At 38.9% G+C, this 20,137-nt stretch overlaps 1 protein-coding gene across 1 annotated transcript in view; it reads right to left on the bottom strand.

Annotated features, from left to right (window-relative positions):
- The window catches only part of LOC119436397 (uncharacterized), a 129,077-nt gene that overhangs the window by 5,941 nt on the left and 102,999 nt on the right, over positions 1-20,137 (bottom strand). Inside the window, exons 44-56 of the mRNA XM_037703236.2 lie at positions 19,378-19,578; positions 14,979-15,223; positions 13,720-13,815; positions 13,116-13,328; positions 11,613-11,728; positions 11,328-11,482; positions 10,475-10,665; positions 10,001-10,174; positions 9,305-9,466; positions 8,855-9,013; positions 7,359-7,658; positions 4,981-5,182; positions 1,535-1,740 (exon numbers count right to left, since the gene is read on the bottom strand). Coding sequence (XP_037559164.1) covers positions 1,535-1,740; positions 4,981-5,182; positions 7,359-7,658; positions 8,855-9,013; positions 9,305-9,466; positions 10,001-10,174; positions 10,475-10,665; positions 11,328-11,482; positions 11,613-11,728; positions 13,116-13,328; positions 13,720-13,815; positions 14,979-15,223; positions 19,378-19,578 — 2,420 coding nt within the window. The remainder of the gene's footprint in view (positions 1-1,534; positions 1,741-4,980; positions 5,183-7,358; positions 7,659-8,854; positions 9,014-9,304; positions 9,467-10,000; positions 10,175-10,474; positions 10,666-11,327; positions 11,483-11,612; positions 11,729-13,115; positions 13,329-13,719; positions 13,816-14,978; positions 15,224-19,377; positions 19,579-20,137) is intronic.

Genomic DNA, 20,137 nt, shown 5'->3' with positions numbered 1-20,137 from the left:
CAGCCATGTTGTTTAGGGCAACCTATTAGTGTGGAAAAGTCTACTTCCATTATTTCGTATATACCCTGAAGTGAAAGGGAAGCTTAGCATGTGACAATAAGGCAGGAAAAAGCTGCTGTTTGCTACCCTGGCACTCGCATAGGTTTACATCTCTCCAGCAGGCTTCACTGACAGCCTCATTGGGCGGAAGTACATTAAGAGTATGGTATGGGTGAATGGCAGTGGTCTATGTGCAGCTCCACTCAACTGCTTCACAACTTCGCTATTCGTGCTTGCTCATTTCAAAAACATTTGCAAGAGAATATTGTGAGAGAAACCACACTTAATAGGATACTGGAGATGTTTGCCTGGCCTTATGCCTAGCTAAATGTACCCACCACTGTAAACATGACACCACTACAAAACATATTTTCGTGGTCCGATTGGTTCGGGGACTTTTTAAAATGAGCCAACTGTGGTGGATTTTTAAACAGGTAAAGTGCTTCTTAGTTGAAGGGCATGTTTTTTGGTGTGCAAATTATGTGCGAGGTTGCTGCAAACCTCTTTAAGGCAACTGGTGAATCTTATACCTGGTATAGTATGCTTAGCAGAAAGAAATATGCATGAAGATCACACAGGAAAATAGCTAGGCTAATATTTTTTTATCAATTGTGCAATGGCATGTTAAACATAAATCCCGGACTCTACTTGCAACCTCCTGGCAGAGTGTCACCTCGGTCCGGTCACCCATACATTGTTAGACCTTATGTGCCTAGAGTTGATGTTTACAAGCATTCGTTTCTGGTCAAAACTATAGAAGAGTAGAACAAACCTAACTCAAAAATATTTGACGGTACGAATTCGCTTGCGAGTTTTGAAAAATACCTAGAATCATTGTATGTTTAAATCCAATGTTCTTTTTTTTTTTTTTTTTTCATATGGCGTTGTACTATGCTGTTTCTTGCTGATGTTTTGTTTATGCTGTTGTATGCTGTTTATACATTTTTGCTTTCAATTTGCATTCTGCTGCTTGTATTATGCTGTTTGTATATTTGCTCTTTAAGTGTTGTGAATTTTCCCCACCATGTAACAGCCCAAAAGGGCTTACAGTATTGAAAATAAATAAATAAAGCTGTAAATTATTATATTAAATTTTACTACTCTAGAGGTTTATCAAAAAAAATTGTTTTGGTGATTTAGTTCATTCCTCAAGGAAAACCTAGCATGCCTGCGTCTTTCTGAGCTTGGTCATAATAGGTTAATTATTATTTACACTGATTCATTCTCATTGCTGTACATAATTCTGTGAAAGCTTATATGTATGCCACTCAGTTGCGTAATACTGGCATTTGTAACGGATACCATGAACTAAACGGAGTTACAATGTGCATCACCATTATTATTATTTTGCCACATTGTTTTTGCGGCACAGATGTGCTGCATTAGTGTTATGAAATAATAGCACATAGCGTATGACAGTTGTGATATTTTATATTAAGACACGTTGCCAAGGGAGGCATTTATTTTGTGATAAAGGAAGCCTCAAGCTGCATACCTTTCATGTAAGTTTCGTTGTAGAAGTTTGGCATTTCCCAGCCATCATCATCATCGTCATAGTAGTGGGCATAAGTGCTGTGATGTGAAGGAGCAATGCTCTCTGCATAAGGTGCAGGTGCGCCATAATAGAAGTTGGACTGTGAGCCACTGATGTCCATAGGTGGGGGCTGGGGCAGCTTCTTTGGCTTATTCTTCCATGATGTTCTATGCATGAAAAAATGTCACACATGTTATGCACTCTTCATTAGCTCATCAAAAGATAGTCTACAATGCTTTAGTAATAAATGTAAGTGCAGCAGCTAGGTGATACTAAGGCATATTTTTATCACTTGATTTTTATTTAATATTGTGGTTAATGTCTGTGAGGACACAAGGAAAAGCTGTTTGTCAGTGTGCTTCATTATTTGACACTTTTGTCTGTCCTTTCACATCCTTTGTCTAGCTTTGTGCATAATAGACCCCATTCATATTTGTAAAGCTAGCTTTTCTGTGAGACAGTTTGCCCAACTAATGGAGATGTAGTTATTTTTGCAGACAGTGTGTACAAGCATAATTTGCTTGTATTACGACATAGAAAGTGTAGGTTTGGCTCTTGTTCTGAAACCATGCACAAAGGACAGCATGTACAGCTATATGTTCATTTGAACAATCACTGGTGTTGCCATTAGTTGGGTGAATGTGCAGTGCAAAGAAGCACACTTGTAAATTATGAAAAGGGGGTCTATGCCATGATAATGGATCTTGTCTGATGCTGTCCTTTATTCAGTTTTTGTCAAATTGTGTACATTCCTTATGTGATGATAAGTTGGATGTAAACATAATTTTTGCCACTATACTGTGTAACCAATACACTGAGACAAAATTCTTCTATTCAGCACTGCTATAAGTAAATGCTTCCAGCATTTAGGTTGCATGCCGATATCTATCAATGAAGAGGTCTTAGTCAGAATTCAGCTGCTAATTTGCCACATTTCACATTTGTGCCTCTTAGAATAGCTCGTAAATATGGAGCTACAGGCATTGTTGGCGATACGGTTGTATAATAATGGTGTACCGTGGATGATGTTCATATCTGTGGCTATTCTGTTAACTTTATACAGGCACTATCCTTCCAGCAGTTTTGATTGGTTCAGCAGGCTTTGGTATCTTAATAATATGTGTTGCTGGGCTAGTTCGTTCAACTTGGCAAAAGACAAACAAGTGGAAAAAAACACAAGAGAAGCACTAAAGCCTGGTGGACAATGGAATCTTCAAGCCTTGAGAATTGCCTGCTCTTAAACAGAACTAACAACAAAAGTATAGCACTGGAGTCAAAAGATAAACAAGTGGCATTTAAAATGTTTGATGTACTTCTTGAAGTTTCGCTTCCACTCGTACTCTTTCGCAGATTCTACTTTGCTCGAAAGAAGAGGTGCAGAAGGTTAGAATGCATATACTATGATGAATAAAATAAGCCATGAAAGAATATCTGTGCCAAGTACATCTTTTTAACCTAAACAAGATGAACTTATCTTTCAATGTGTTTTATTTAAGGAGGTGCAAATAATTGAAAATTCAAATGCAAACTGTTGATTTGCATTTGATTTGATTTGTGATTGTTGATTTGATTTGAGAATTTTATATTCAAATTTTTTAATTTGTTTCTTGCTGAGTGCATTATAAGAATGGTAATTAAAGTCTACAGGAAGAAAGAACTTTGCCTGGCCATTTAAATGTCAGTTTCTTTATTTAAATTAACCGGAAATACTTGGATTTTCCTGCAGCTTCTGCTTTGGTACTTCTGAAAGCCTTGTTTTAGAGCAGTGGCACCAGTTCCTGAGCTAACATGTGACTTACATAGCTACTTTTTATGGTACTATGTGTTCATATAATCAAGGATGCTTCTTCATTAAGCTGCCTGCATATTTGTTACCTCAATATATATGAAAAATTTTTTTTTATTGTTGGTGGACCTTGCCTTGGTTTGCATCAGTAAACTGATGTATTTCTCATTTTTTAAATGTGGGATAATATTCAGTATTCAATATTTGAAGCCAGCTTTTTTTATATCTGTATTAGATTTGATTATAACTTTTTGCTGTTCAAACACTCCTAGTTTATCTTATTTATTTACTGACACTGTAACAGTTATTTCCTTTATAATCCTATGCAAATAATTTACAGTCCTGCTTCTGAATGACTTATTTATGATCTTTATTTGGCTTATGTGCTACAATAATGGAGTATCCTGCGTGCATTATCCTAGCATTGTTGTGGGCTGAAATTTTGTAATTTTGTCAAGAGGATTTTGTAATTTTGTCAAGAGGATGCCACAAGTGTACGATGTATGTCAGCTTCGAGAGTTACCTTGTACAGAGTTTTCGACTCGATGCATAAAAGTGATTGTGTAGGTATTATTCATGCATATACACAAATCTCAGCTAACATTGTCCAAGCGTCTAAAAAAAAAAATAAAGGTTTTACTATTTAGCAGGATAAGATCACTGTTCATTCACAGTCCACTTGCACGACTTGAAGTGTTTCTCGTATTCTAATCGATTAGTTCAGCAGTAAATATTAATGAGCCAACTTTTATAATATGGTGGACTTTTTGTCCTGGATTTTGTGAAAAACTTTGAAATCATCATTGCATCAAAAACGTTAAATTCAGTTAGCACCATGCAGTTTTTTTTTTTGTTTTTTTTTTTTCCCCAATGCACTAGGTAGAAATTGTCACAAGCAAACATTTTCCCAGTGTCTTGTGCAGCAGGACAGTAGTGCTCTCAAGAGCAGTGCATACAAATGAATCCATTACACTGCCTGGCTCAGTGGTCACGCTGAATCTGCAGAGCCCCAGTCGTTTGCAGTTGGGGACAGCTCATGATAGCTTTTCTCTCATGTGTTGCTTATGGCATCATGAGGCAGTGCACGCAGTTTGGTGGCTTTCATCATCATGTGGTGGAGCAGTGGCTGACAGGAAGGCAATAGGCACTAGCATAATCAGTCACCCGTTGCCTGATGGAGCTGCCAGGTTAGAAGAATTGGGTGTGTTCATGTGAAGCATGCTTGAGGGCAGTGCAGTTGTAACAATTGAAGCTGCAGGGTAAATTATTTTATTTTGCATGCTTTCTGTTCAATATGAAAAAAAAGTCTGCACAAAAGGTAGTGTGTTACAAACAATTTAAATGCAAGTTTCTCACAATACTTAACTTAGGCTAAACATCGATATTTGAGAAGTCAGCTAATTAAACTTGGCTAATTAACTAATTGGTTATGATAAAGTTATACAAGAGGAGTGTAAATATACTGCAATAGCCTTATTAAATAATCCTTCCACCCAGCATAATCTTTTAAAATAAAGCTTGTGCCACATTAACTGGGACATCCTGTGCATAGTACGGCATAATTTTTTTGAATATAGTATGGTGAATGGTACATGTTGAATAAATTGTTTCAATCACTTACCTGACACAAATCATCCAAATCAAAAGTATGATGAGAATAACGAAGATGACTGCTCCAGCAATGCCTCCAACAATGTAGACAAATTCTGACTTCTTCTCACAGCGGTCACCATAAAAGTTGCCTTGGCAGGCACATCTTGGTTCACTTGTTTCCTGACTGATCTCACATCGACCTCCATTTTCACAATAGTCTTCACACACATCTGGAAAATAATTTTGGGGCATATTTGGCAGTTAGCACAATGTAGTTTCATGTTAAGGAACATGCATGTATGCATGGTTTGTGAGGCAGCTGTGTGATTGATCAGTGTCATATATTTCAATAAGCATTTTTGCTTTTCTGCAATGAATGGCAGAACAGTGAAGTGTGGACCGTAACGGAAATGATTCCATATTGTTGCACGGCTTTGCTTGTCTAGGTCTTGTCTAGGGTGGAGGCCACCTTTTTTCTGTTTGACTGAAACAGACTGCACATGCCATAAAATAATTTTTGTGATCATTGTTTTTGCTACGTTATAATACAGTAAAACCTCACTATAACGAAGTTGAAGGGGGAGCCACACTTACTTCATTATAACAATTATTTGCCCTCACGGCCAACATTGGCCATCAGGAAAGGCGAGCGTGCTATTAGCAACTACTGGGTAAGCCAATGTTAAAGTCTGCTGTGCTTCGCCAAAGGACCGTGAAAAATTGTTTTCTGCTAAAAGAACTTGTTGTTGGACTAGTTGGTAACACATCTTAAATAATTAAAAGAGCGCAAATAGGCATACTCGCGCGAAACCACGGACACACCCTACAGGCAGACACCCGAGATATGTCCACCATACACAGCGCTTTTCTGCTGCGCCTTCGTCAGCAAGTGACTGTTTTCTCTAATGCAGTTGTCAATGCTAATCCATCTTCGCCATTGGCATGTATGCTCAAGTGGCGGCAAAACAGGTCTCGCAGTGTTTTGTGAGCATGTCAGCAAAGCGATGCTAGTTTCTGACATGTACAATGCTTCATACATAATGCTTCAGTTTCATACAATGTCGTTGTCGTACGCAAGTGACTTACTCTGGCACCCAATGATGGGCACTGCGTCGTAAGCACGTTTAAGAAATGCTATTAAAAATGGTGCAAAATGATCACAAAATTTTTATTCTGAACTGAATAACAGTTCATAAATTTTTCCTTTCTTAAAATGAGCTTTTAAATCTTGAGGTTATATCAGCACCAACTAAAACATATGCACAAACAAAGAGACACACGGGGACGAGCGCTTGTCCCCATGTGTCTCTTTCTTTGTGCATATGCTTTAGTTCATGCTCGTATAACCTCATGGTGCAAAACCAAATGGCCTAATCTTTCTCCTTACTGAGCTTTGAAATTCGTGAGTTTCTATGAAAAATTCAAGGGGAGTTACGATTACTTTGTTATATTCATTACTTTTTTATAACCTGTTTCGTTATAATGAGGTTTGACTGTAAGTATTTCATTGCTAATAAAAAAATATATTTTTAATTTATATGTTTAGAATACGCATCAGGCTAATTCTTTGATAATTTTTTCCTGCAGTGATCAACCATGACAGCAATTGCAGAAAAAGAAAGCTGCAAAGTGCTTATCGGATAAGTCCTAACATTTTCAAGTATGAATGCTGAATTGGCCTAAATGGATTATTGTCATACTGCAATTTCTGTTATAAGTTAAAGCCATTGGAAACCAGATGAAAGTATAAGCTCAGTCTGTTACCGGCTGGGAATTAGAGAATGATTAATTTTGACCCATCAGTTATTTTTACACCCGGGCAGAAACTAGTCAAACAGATTTCGTCACTGCAGTGATGCAAGAGAGCTGTATTCATAAATTACACTTCTGGAATAGCAAACTGGTCACTCTTATTATGAGGGAAGGCTTTCTAAGCCAGAAAAGATGATAAAACAAAAGACGGGTGGCAACACTGCCCAGAAGTGCACCAGCTTGCTGTGACGTCGTGGATTGTGAGAGTGTCAGCACGGACCTAGTTAACTCTTTATTGGTAAATAAGAGCTACATTGCATTTAAAGAAATCAAAGACTCAACCTAGAAAGTTTTGAGGACTTTCCTGCACTAAAACAGCCCAAATATGAGAAAATACATTGAAATACGTGGCTCAGATTCCAGCATGAAATTCCAGAAAGGGATGTTTGTCCTTTGTGTTTCTTCAGTAATAATCAACATTTTCAATCAAATGAATGAAAAGAGAACCTTGAAAGAATACTTAACCAGTCTAAACTGAATTAGCGTGACTCTTTGGTGTTCCTGTAAAGATCTATCTCATGAAAAGGTTTCCCAGGCCTACAGAACTGCTCGCCAGTGTTCAGCAGTACTGTTTGGAGAAGTGGCTGGACTTACCAACACATTCTCCGCTGTCATTGTTGAGTCTGAAACGAGGCATGCACTGGCAGTAATGGTCTTGCCGCTCCTCAAGGAAGACACAGAAGGCATGCTCCTGACAATCTCGCTTCTCGCCATTCACCAAACAGGGGTCAGAGCAGTGACTGCGGCTTGTAGATCCCACACCATCAGTTGTAGTGTCAGATGGACAGGACTTGCACTCAAGGTCACGCTGTTCCTCATCTTGGTATGTGCCTCGTGGGCAGGGCATGCATTCCTCAGTGCTGCTATTGAGGTAGTGGCCTACGTGACACACCTCTGTGTAGAGAGAGAGCATGGGCACTATTAGGCGCACACCCAACAAGGTCCAGATGCCTTAAATGTTTCATGCCAACAAACAAGGCGTTCAAGAACTGCACACTTTTGCAGCATGGTTTCTCAATATTTCCCCACTGCTAACATATTTATGACTTCATCGACACGAAAGCCTCAAGTTAACACTGTATTACTTCGGTGCTGGTTTAAATGTCTGTGCTGAAAACTAGTGACGAGAAAAGGCGTAGGCTTTATAGGGAGTTACCTGTTAAGTATAAAGAACTGCCATTTGTAAGAGCCCTTACTTCTCAACACACAAATTTCCTAGCAAAAGAAGCTAGGACATTTAGAAAATGTAAGGTTTGAAGGAAACACAAGTTTAAAATCTGTGGGCACCCCAACAACTTAAATGACTGCATGCCACTAGGCTGACTTCATTGCCATCTACGCAGTTGGTGGTCAAGCTTTTGTTTGTAGCTGAAGGTCATTGTATGCAGGCAGTAACATTGCACATGATATATATATATATATTGAAATAAGCTGAAAATAAAGATCATTATCTGAACCTTTCACTGATCTATTGAAGGAATCAGATGTAAATCAAAAAACCCTAGAAATATAATGTTGCACCTTACTTTTTTTGTTTGTTATGAAACATTGCCTAAACAAAACATTCAGTGTGGTTTTGAGTATGCATACCATGTGCATCACTCAGTGATCAGCATCCAGCACTCAAGAGCAGCACATATCTTCTGCTTTCTTTGTTTGTTACCATCTTGAACCTCTGAACCTTGAACATGTTGCTTAAATTATACATTATCTTTTGCCTATTTCGTATTTAATGATTGTGGGTCTCTTTCAGTCATTCATTAATTAGCCTCTCCTCTCTCCAACTCTTATCACCATCCATCCAGCCACTTTTAAAATGATTTGATAGATGCTCTATGCAAACAGCCTCGGCTACATCATTTCTGAAGTGGCTAACACGGACATCTGTACACAAAGGTACACAGCACACATGCTAGACTGACTTGTGTGTTTATATTTTGTGTATTTTTATTTTTGTGTGTAATATATTTATATTATATAAATTATATTTTTTATTGCCTAATAAAACCACTAGGTTTAGTTCAGGTGGCAATTGTGTGTGTGTTTTAAACTTGGACATAAAAGGCAGTTTTGCTCATAGTAGCTCTTACCAAGTGAGCACTGATCAATGCTGGTTGATCCAAAGTTAGGTGTAGTTGTGCCTGGAGGACATGGGTTGCAGGAAGCCATACCACGTGTCCTGTAAGAGCCCTTTGGGCATGGATCACATTGCCCCGTCAGGCTAAGCTGCAGTCCTGCTGCGCACTCCTCTGCCCAAAAGAAACCACAATACAAAGAGGTTATCAACAGAATGGATTACACATTTGGAGTCACCTGCATAATAGGAGAATTGAACACATATAATAATCAATCAATCAACCATGTTTAAATAATAATAATAATAAACAAGTTTGAACGGAAAGGCTAGTACAGAACACCGCATTAATATCAGTCTGTAGTGCTGCTTGTCTTTCTTTAGCATTTTGTTTGTCTATTAGTGCATTAGCACAGAATAGCTCAGTGACCTCCCTGCCTAATTAGGTGATTGGGGTTGCACATACCTCGGCACTCTTGCACAGATACAGCCTCATTAGTTCGTGTGGTAAGGCCTGGTCCACAAGACATGCAGGAGAAGGCACCTTCACGTGGCTGGTACATGCCATATCCACACGAGCGGCATAGTCCCAGAGATTCGTCAAAGTATTTGCCTGTTGAGCAGCGCTCTGCAGAAAGCACATTCACAACAATGCTCGTGTGAGCTCACTGCTGCTATTGCTAGCACAAGTCTTCCAAAAAATATTATCACATTCATTAAAAATGTTGTAAAAATTTATCATGAACTGAAGAAGGTTTTACTCTAATGTGAAAGACTGTGAAACAGTATTCACACCAATGTGTAGCATTGGGCAAACAAGAAAAGCCTCATCCTGGAGCCAACATTTTTTTTAAATTAAGGCTTGTCTTTGAACACACCAAATATTATGATAATTTTCTTTCTTGGAATGGTTTCAAACAAACTTTTTCAAACCCCCAAAATATGAAAAAACTAATTTGCATAGATCTTTTTGTTCAAACACTAAGGGCACTTTTCCTTTTTATTCTCTATTCACATGCTAAAAACCTTTCAGTTGTTTTGAACACTGCAAAAAAAGAAATTTCATGTCAACTGTCCTTTCTCTTAACCTATGCTAATGTTTATGAAATTGAACTTTAATGCAATAAAAATCTTAGATGAATAAAGAACTTGTGGAGCATGCCTTTGCACTGTCCAGCAGACCGAGCTCCAGGACCTGAAGTGACACCCTGTTTTCCTGCAATGACGGGACATGGCTTGCAAGCCAGCTGTCCCACATCATTCTGGTAGAATCCCACTGGGCAGGACCGGCATGACTGTGTGGCGTTGTTGTAGTATGTTCCAAGGGAGCACTTCACTGTAAAGAAAAAAAAAAAATATTCAAATAACAATAAAGTGCAGTTTATAAGCTGCAGTGTTATCTCTAGCACAAAATATTTGTGTGCTGAGTCTGAGCCTAAGTATAAGGAAAAAACCATCACACGGGAATAGTCAGTTCTTTCCATGGTCGTAATTTGCTGAGCTCGGAATTTGTAAAACGACTTGGTGTGATAAGTACACGGGGGCAGAGCCTACTCATTAGCCTCCTTGACATACAGATAGGCACAACTTATGGGTTATTATTTATTCAAAGCATTTGCTGTCCCTTGAAGCTTACCACAGAATGGAGCAACCACAACTTCTCCTGCCGGACATGCGTAGTCTGTCACCATGCTGAGGGAGGTCAGATCAGGTGTTACATTTGGCAACGTGTCTCGCACATCAAAGGCACTCTTTTGCAGGACAGCATTTTCAACAATCTTCTTGACGGTTGACTTCTCTTGTGTATTCACGTTGACGACAGGGTCACTGTTGAAAAGAGCATGGCAAATCACTATCTTTAGTGTAAAGTCTTAGTTTGTGCTTATTCTTTTCATGCTGTATTTCAGTGTGCAATGATGACTTGTTTAAAGTCACAACAGGTGTTTGTAAATCCTGTCAACCTTTTATATCATGTACTGCCTGAATTTTGCTCAGAGATTAAGTATTGTCTGAAAATTAATGTGTGTGCACACACACATACACACATGAACACATGCACAAAAAAAAAGTACTACAGGCCACAAAGACCACGGTTTTGAGCCAAGGCTGTTTTAATGAACAACAGTGTACTTACAGTTTAGCTTGTAATTTGATTTTTTGTATTCACTTTCTTTCTTTCCCTTAATTTCTGCCGATTAAATATGGTTTAAATAACATCTGTACTGATAAGCTTGCCAATATATTCCTTTAAAAGGTTGCATAATAATTGATTATGTATTGAAGTAGTTATGATGATGTGGCCATTCCTTCACCATATAAAATACAGTCAGCTGCAGTAAGAGCATCAAGATTTTTAGACACTTTCTTCTTTCTACCTCAATGAGCAATATTCTTAACTACACTGAAAAATGTTACCATTTGAAGTGTCTATATATTTTAAAGATGATTAATTGAAGACCATTAGTGTTAATAAATAACTGGCTGCTTACTTGTGGGCAGGGAAGGAAACATCGACAGAGTACACATCACTGTCATCCAGTTGGCGTCGAACTAGTCGAGCATGCTTATTACAATTGACATTTACACGAATGCCATTGCAGGAGCCCGGGGAAGGATCAACACATATCCTCCAGTTACGGTTCACCTATAAATGTAAACAGATCACGAGTTATATCATAAAAAATTATATAATGAAAACATTTGCTCAGTGTTGCCAGTTCTGTTTCTCTGACAAAGCTTATTGCCTTTACACTGCGATGTGGTTTGTATCATACCTGGAGGATGCTTTCAAGTATACGTGAGTGCAAGATTTTCTTTCCAGAATCTGAACACACCACAGATGACGGGAAGTTCATAGCCAGACGGAAGATACGTTGAGCTGGCCGCTTTGCTGTAACCAAAGAAAGAAAAATAATTTCTTAAGGCTAGCTTCATTTTAGCACACCACAAACAAACAAACAAACAAAAGAAAAATAGGCTCTCTATCACTATAAACATTCTATGTATATATCGATGACAGGTTGTTTTGCAAAATGATGCCACCATTAAACATTTTCTGTAAGAATTGGGACTGTTAGTTACAGTTTAGCTAAATGTAACCATGCATGCTAGTTGTAGTCATAAATTATTTTGTAATGCAAGTGGTAATGCATGTGGAATGTTCTTCATACTGAGCCGCTGGTATGCTAAAAAGTGATGGAAGTGGTAAGTGTTGCAGCCCCTCTGTGCTGTTCAGCACTTGGGTCCTTGAAGTGGTAATGAACTGTATTAGCTCATATTACTTCTTGTATAGGGCATATGCAAAACACTGGAGCCATGCCATTAGGTTGTCCTACACAAAATTACCAGCCTCCTGCTCACAGCATTATTGAGCTGCGGGTAGGCTTGCAAACAGCGAGACTGTAGTAAGGAAGAGACGGTGGCAAGGATAGTTGCTCCAACTTGTGCACTCGTCCTATATTCCCACTTCCAGGGTGATGTCTGCCATCATGTGGGGGTCAAAAGAGATGTGTGGGGATATGCACTTGCAGAATTTCGCATATCCCTTATTGATATTGTCTTTTTTTGGGGGTTTTTTTTTTTGTTGTTTTTTCTGGCCATGGGGGCAGAACTGCCATGATGCTGAAGACTTGCCTGACTCGGCTCCTGAAGTCACACAGTACTACAGTGCAAAAGTAACAGCAATGTAACCAATATAACTGGATCATGAAAATTCGATAACAAGACCGTGCACCCTTGGACAGAAGTAAACGAAGGACTGAGGTGTGAACATCATTTTTGTGATGTTCAAGAGTAAATGAGTGGCAGTTAGTCATTTTTAAAGGTCATTTAAATAATAGAAGTAGAGGCAAAACTAAATTAATTACACCATAGAATTCTATTCATTTCTTGTTTGTTAATGGCCTTGAAATATAATTTATCAGTTTTGGAGTGTTGTGAAGGAGTGTCTTGAGAGCTGTAGTTGTGAAAGTAACAATCCACAGAACCATGCAGCCCGCCAGTACTGGTGATTTACTGAAGCACTTTGTTCAAACTTCCTTTCAAGTAACTTAACTGTGTATGCTGGTCACCTTTGCTTTTAAACTGACATCTTAGCACTACAAAAAATTTTGGTGAAGTTGAAGACCTATGATTACAACAAATGTGTGCACTGACATCCATCCTCCCTTTTCAGCAAATGATCGGAAAGAATCCTGACGCTCAGCTATTCTAAGTGTACAATAACTTTTTTATCAGGTGATTGTAAGAGTTTATAAAGCATTTAAAGAAAATCTCACGTGAGCAGGCAGGGAAGACAAGCTGGTCCCCGGGGTTGTCTGCAGGGCGCCAAAATCCTTCTGCACCGCATACATAGAACTCTGGGATGCGTTGGGAGAACTCTTGGCCATCCTCACAACTGATGGTGCACATTTTGAAACGACTTCCAGGGCCCCAATCAGAGCAGTGGCGTTGGCCACCAAGTGGAGGTGCAGGCAAGGGGCAGAATTCACCTACAAGAGGTATTTCATCACTGTGACAACTGTTGTGCACACCAAGTTAATTATATATTAGGAATGAACAACACTGGGTGAGCCTGTAGAAGTTTATGTTGGGTAGTTTGATTTCTCATCTACTTTGAGCTGTTCTAGAGATCATGTATGCTGCTATTGCAGCTCAATTGAAAGACTGTAGTAATACTGTTTATGGTTCTTTCTTAATATAACATTCACTTCACTACTTGGCTATTTTGTGCTATACTCTCTCTGTCCTTATGATTTATGTTTCAAGGTCATGTGGTTCTACTGTATCCTAGGTATGCATTTTAGACCTGGTAATACAGTAAACAATGCTGTGGTTCAGAAGAACCTAGCCAAGTAAGAGGAAGCCTTTGGACAGCCTTACTGAGCACATGTATCCTGAAGTCACATTGGGCAGCATTCCCAGCCTCATCCAAAGCCACATATGACAAGTCATAGGTTCCTTTCATGAATGCTTGACCTGGAAGGAAGAAGGGGCTTGTTACAAGAAACAATGTGTTCTATATCTTCAATCTGTTCTCTTCATTTTACATATATTTTTAATGCCAAACTAAGGAATTTCTTTGTCTAAATGCACAATTACATCGAAATGCTCTTTCTGAGAAGGGCTTCATCGATGTGGATGAAATTTATTGTGTCAAAAAACAAGGCACTCTGGCATGTGTCAGAAGTAGGATTTTTACCATTAAGCAATTAAGAAAGCTGCGAGACTAGAAATTATGAAAATCTTAACTTTACAACACTGCATCTTTGTAACAGTTGCATTTATTCTATTGAAAGTGGATAAAATTGAAGCCATGAGCTACACCATATGTTAAGCTATGTTTTATGATCATAAGATTTGTCAAATATTTTAAGAGACTGGTGTGCACTGTATTTTAAGACACCAGTTTTTTGTGATTTTAACCCACTGATACACAGACATTATTTTTTAGAGTACTGGTGTGTGTTCTTGTTGTCAAGCTAGTGCTGTCGAGATAAAGCTGGTGTTTTGAGAACACCCTAATTTTGCAATTGAGGGAAAGTTAAAATCAGTTTTCTACTGAGGCTCACTTCTGCAAGTCTCTAAAATCTAATAAAAAAAATAATGCAATGAGTTTTATTTCTATCAGTGAAGCAGATTACAGTCGAACCTGGATATATCGAACCCAAATGTAATGAATTATTGTGTATATGGAACAGTTGTAAAATGTCCTTGAACATTTCTGTATCATATTTTTATTTTATATATTTAATTACCTATATATCAAGCTTTTTTGTGATCCCCTTCAGATTTGATATATCCGGGTTCGACTGTATTTGGACAGCAAAGCTGGAGCTCAAACTTCATTAGAAAGAAGTTTCAGCGTAAACCTTTGTTTAGTTTCCGATATATTCAGTGCACTTCTGTTAACGTGAACTTCAGATAAGACATATTTTTATAGTCATATCATGTTTGTCTTAAGGGGAGTCTACTATATTAAGGTTGTTAAATGGAATCAGAGTAAGAATAACAGTGCAAGCTTCCACCTGCTGGCTGCTGCATCACGTAGGAGACCAAATGAATGCGATCAATGCACACTAAAAAAGTGCATAGAATAAAACACATATTTTTAATGTATGAATGAATTTCACAATACATACCTGTCCTAACGCCATTACGCTCATGTATGCGTATAGAACCATAGTCATCAGAGAACTGGGGCTCTTCCCACTGGAGCACCACAGAACTGTTAGGCGTGACCACCCACATGTCTGGAGGGCAGTAGATTGTCTTTGGTGGCGTCTTGTCTTGGTGGCGGACACGACACTCATCTCCTGTGAAGCCTACACCACACACTCGCTGCCCACACTTTCCTGGACCCTGCCTCTCCACTGTACCATCCACCCTGTGCAACATGAAGAAAGAGTGATTGAGCACACTTTATTTTTTTTTCATATATGCATATGCATTACTGTCCTATAACATTACAACCATCCCAAAAGAAACACATCACAACACAGACAATTGGTAGGTTGTCATTTTTCTAACACAAATTTCAAGTTGGTCTAATTTAAACCCCGCAAACTTCAGCAAAGCCAAAAGCAGGATGAGGTAGTGTATCATACATAGGCAAGACTGGCACTAGCATTTACTTTAGTACGGCTATGCACCACACCTACATGTGTCCATAACGAGAACTTCATATGCACAGTAAGCTTGTCAGCTGGACTGTTGTTTCAGAGAAAGTGAACATAACATACAGCTACATTCTAAATGTTAGTTCCTTGCAATTCACAATAATGTTTACTGTGGGTGCCATAACTTTTCTTTCTTTATATATGCATGACATTCACTATACTGGTGCTCATTAAGACACTGAAAAGGAGAAATAAGGAAAGAAGGAAAAAAAAAAGTTCCACAGCCAGCAAAGACGTGATAGTGACCGATGGAACATGTTTCATGCTTTTTTTCTTTTTTTTTTTGACACAAGTGCTTTGGACACTGAAAATCACAGCTAGTGTCAAAGACTACTTTTATCTCCTAAATGCATACTGTTACATCTCTTTCACTGCACGTTGTCACTTTTCTAATCTACAAGCATTAAGATGGAGGTGCGTACCAGTTGTGCAGAAGATTGCATGCCATGTAGAATGTGCACAGTTCTCTGGACACACACGTGAATGACAGGTATTGGTAACAAGTACATGGAGTACGAGGTATGTCTGTTCGTCCCTTCTCAATGTTTATTTGTAGTGATTTTTTTTATTAACTACACCATATTTATTCAAATCTAAGCACCAAGTTATTTTCATGACCATGATGACAGAAATGTGTGTGTGTGTTTGTGGTAGGGGCAGTGCTGCCAATTCTAAGGAAATTTGTCTTGATCAAGTGATTTTAAGCATTGTTTAGGGAAATTTGTCCAAATCTAGGAAAATTGTGCACTACTATGACATTGAAACGGTGAAACTGCTGACGTGATGGCACGTTTTGATTTCAGTCACCACAAATTACCTTTGCATTAGCATGAAAACTATGAATTGATTGTACTGCAGCACAATGAACACATCTCACCTAGTAAATGAGAGGGTGTGGATGCCCAAGGCTTTTTAACAAAGTACTGCTGCTGAGATTTTGTCGTTCGTATGTCTAGCTAGGCTGTCCATGTCTGTGCACTCAGAATAAAATATTTATCTGTAACCGGTGAAACAAATGTTTAATGAAACACCAAGCAAAGCAGCACAGGCAAATTTGTGCATAAGTGGACACATATGCCTAGTGTTGAGCACTACATTGTGGTTGTGGCTCTAAAGAGCCGTCATTGTGCACATATACTAAACTTTGCCACAAGCCATCCATAGGCAGAGCAACCTTGGACAGAGTTCCAGTGGTCATGTGTCTGGGCGAGCTTTGCTTAGACGGAACAATAACAACTTGCTTTGTATTCTTCGTGCTTTGCTGCAACTGATGTGTAAGTGTGGTGGTGCTAGGTCAGTACACAGCATTAAAAAAAATTATTCACATGATTTACATTGGTGTCCTGAAATGGCGCACTCTCTTGACACTGTCACATTCTGTAAGGGAGGTTCGGCACCGATATTTCTTAGATTTTGAATGAAGTTCCATGTAATTTTGGCACTTTGGTCTGGGTGCAGAACAACTTTGTACAACAACAAAGTATATATGTGCTGGCGTCTTCCTCTGTGAATATGGCTTCAAGCAGCATACAAACTTGCACTGCGACATCATTTCAGCTTGAGTCCAGTGACTTCATTATTTGAATATTTTGAAACAAGCTTAAACATAAATTTAATATATCAAGCTTGCTTTCTATTTGCATACCACAAGCAAAATATTATTACAGAAATTATACAGTTGACTTCCGTTAATTTGACTCTAGTTAATTCAATTTTTCGGTTAATTCAATCCCGCCCAAAGGTCCCGGCCGGCGCCCATGGGTCCAAACTTTCGTTATTTCGATCTCAAAATTGGCCTTCACCGGATAATTCGAACTTGACTTGTCAGCTTCGCCGCAATACAGCCATGTGTGGTTAAGCATACCTAATTTGATGCGGTGAAGCATATTCTCCTAAGACCCCTTGAACAATACATTGCACATTCCCTTCTACATTTTTTATAAATTCACTTGCAAGTGATTATGCAAAATATTCATTCTGGGTATAAAGTACTGTGCATGTGTAACTGTAAAGAAGTGGTTTACTCATATTCTTGTCATCCGTATTCGAGGAATTTGACACTCAGTTGATCTAGACCTCTGTGTCGTCCGAGACGGCCGAAAGCAAACTTGAAGTGTGTTTCAAAATTGCTGAGATTGCGTGGAAATACCGGACCCGCCAGCAACATGGCAATGTACTACATGTAGTTCCGTCTTCATCTCTGCGTTTAAACACTAAAATGCAGTTTTTACCAGAGCAAACATGAGAAGATGAGGTGATGTTTACGTACATGGAGACGCTGTTTTTGGCATCTAACCGTGGTATTTAAATTTAAGAAATTGTTTTTTCAAGTTTATAACAGTACAGCGAGACAATAAAAACCACCTTGAAGAGTGATAATTATATCACATAGTTGTGTTCGGGTCTCAGCAGGATATCACGAATGGAAAGGGGCCACTGTGACGGGATATAGTACACGTTTCTTAATTATACAGACCCGCACGTGCTATCTCCGGTCACATTATGAGCACCTAGACGCCTAGCTAATAAGCATACTGGCAGCCATTCAGAGCTGTTTCTGATGTTGCTGTAGAGATTTGAGCCCTCGTTTCGCCCGCCATGCATGTCTCGTGTAGGAGACCGTTAACGGGGCCTAGTATGCGTTCCTTAATTATATGCACGCGCACGCGCCGTGCACCGAAAAGCGGAGAAAAACTACCTGTGTTTTAGGAAAGCTAGTGAAAAGGAAGGCGGCAAGATGAAAATAACTCGCAAAGTTGAGGGGACGTTTAAAGCCAGCAAAAGAGCGGGGGTCTTTCTAAAACTCTGAAGGTCGGTAAACTTATTACCGTAGACTGCGCATGTGTGTGTGCAAATTAAAGAGCTCGTGCTATGTTCCATAACAGTTGCCCCTTTCCCCGCTCTGGTATGCTTCACCGCATAACATAGCTGTATTCCGGCGAAACGAACTTTTACGGCAAATACTGAATCAACAAAACATGAATCAATTGCGAGTTTTGGCGTCCCCCCCCCCCCCTTTTTTGTTTAATTCGACCAATTATGTCAGTCCCGTCAAGACCAAATTAACGGAAGTCGACTGTATTAATAAAATGAACTACATTTTGTATACATCTATGGAAATGTAAAGAATTTTTGTCCGAGTTAGGGGAAAACTGGCTTCAGAATTTGGCAGCACTGGGTAGGGGAATGAGGGAGGAGGCGAGGATGGAGTGCTTAGATTTTAGGCAAATGAAACTGTATTACAAAGTAAAACCAAGAAATACAATTTTCTTATGGACAACACCAAAGCTAAAGAGGTCAAAGTCATTTCAGGTAAAAGAAAGGAAGTATAGGTCGGCTAAGTAAATTACAGCACACCTTTACAGCATTCATATATAATTATTCACTTGCACTGTCATTTGACACGGAGTCCTCTTTGCTTCTGCCCGAGCTGCTGCACCTGCTTCCACAGCAAATCGCCCTTTTGTTCCGTTGAGCCTTTTTGTGACACTGCCCTTTTTAAAAGACTTCACCGTGACATAAGTTTGAACATAGATAGTCCATATTCAAGAACAAAGGGGATGATGACATTTATGGACTTTATGTTTTTTTTTTTTTTTTGCAGAATAATCAGTCCTGAGAAATTATGAAAAGGGGGGGGGGGGGGGTTAGCTTTAATAAAATATGATATCCTTCTGTCATAGAATAAAGCATAAGCAGAGAAGTACTAATTTGGAGCTTGTTAATAACTATGCAAATAGTGACTTAAGAGCCATGTGCTGAGTGCCATTTACTTATATATTCAACATTAGGAATGCTCTGTCATTATCCAGTTAATCATGTTGTGAAGGCCACAAAAGAGCTACACAGTTGTACCACTAACCTGTCATAGCCAGTCCACCGGAGGACCAGTCCATCAAATAGAACTGGAGCATTTTTGCAGCTTCGGAATTGGTGGGGTATTTCAGATGTGAAATCCAGTGGTCGATCCCAGATGTTGACTCTGCTGATGCGACCATGGAAGCCACTGTTTGCAGTGGCCTTGTTTTCCTCATTTAGTGGTGCACCCAGGCTGACCCAGCCACTGAATAGAACATGAAAAGGAGTATGAAGCTGAATTCAGGAATGGTGGTACATTGCACACAGACACCTGTGAACAGCTAGTAATTTTATGACAGAATATTATGTAGCTCATATGGCTCGCTTTTTGATGCTTTCTTTTATTGGTTTCAGCTAAACTTAGTACTGTGCATATGTGCTATCATATTTAGCTCTTCAATTAGCTCCTCCACACCCTTGCTTTTGCTGAGAGATTGTCAAACTAATGACATTAATAAATATGTTTAAACAACAGTCATAATTTTAGCCTAGCTCATTCATTAACTTACAGTTCAATTTGTTGACATTACATTGCTCTAGCACACTGATAAAGAAGTGTATATTCATAACAAACTTATAATGTAATGGAAAATTTGACTTTATAATTGTTCGTAATTGATTTATTAATGTGCAAGCTTAACCACGACGCAGCAAACATTGTAACTTGGTGCCGACTAAACAGATTACACATTAATACTGCAAAATCTAGCTTTGTCATTTTCACAGCTAAGCAGAAGCTTATCTCGGGGTCTCCATCGCTAACC

Source organism: Dermacentor silvarum, chromosome 1, assembly GCF_013339745.2.
Source record: "Dermacentor silvarum isolate Dsil-2018 chromosome 1, BIME_Dsil_1.4, whole genome shotgun sequence".
Classification (NCBI taxonomy): Eukaryota; Metazoa; Arthropoda; class Arachnida; order Ixodida; family Ixodidae; genus Dermacentor; species Dermacentor silvarum.
Note: the sequence above shows the minus strand (reverse complement) of the source record. Positions and strands in the feature narration are given on the sequence as shown.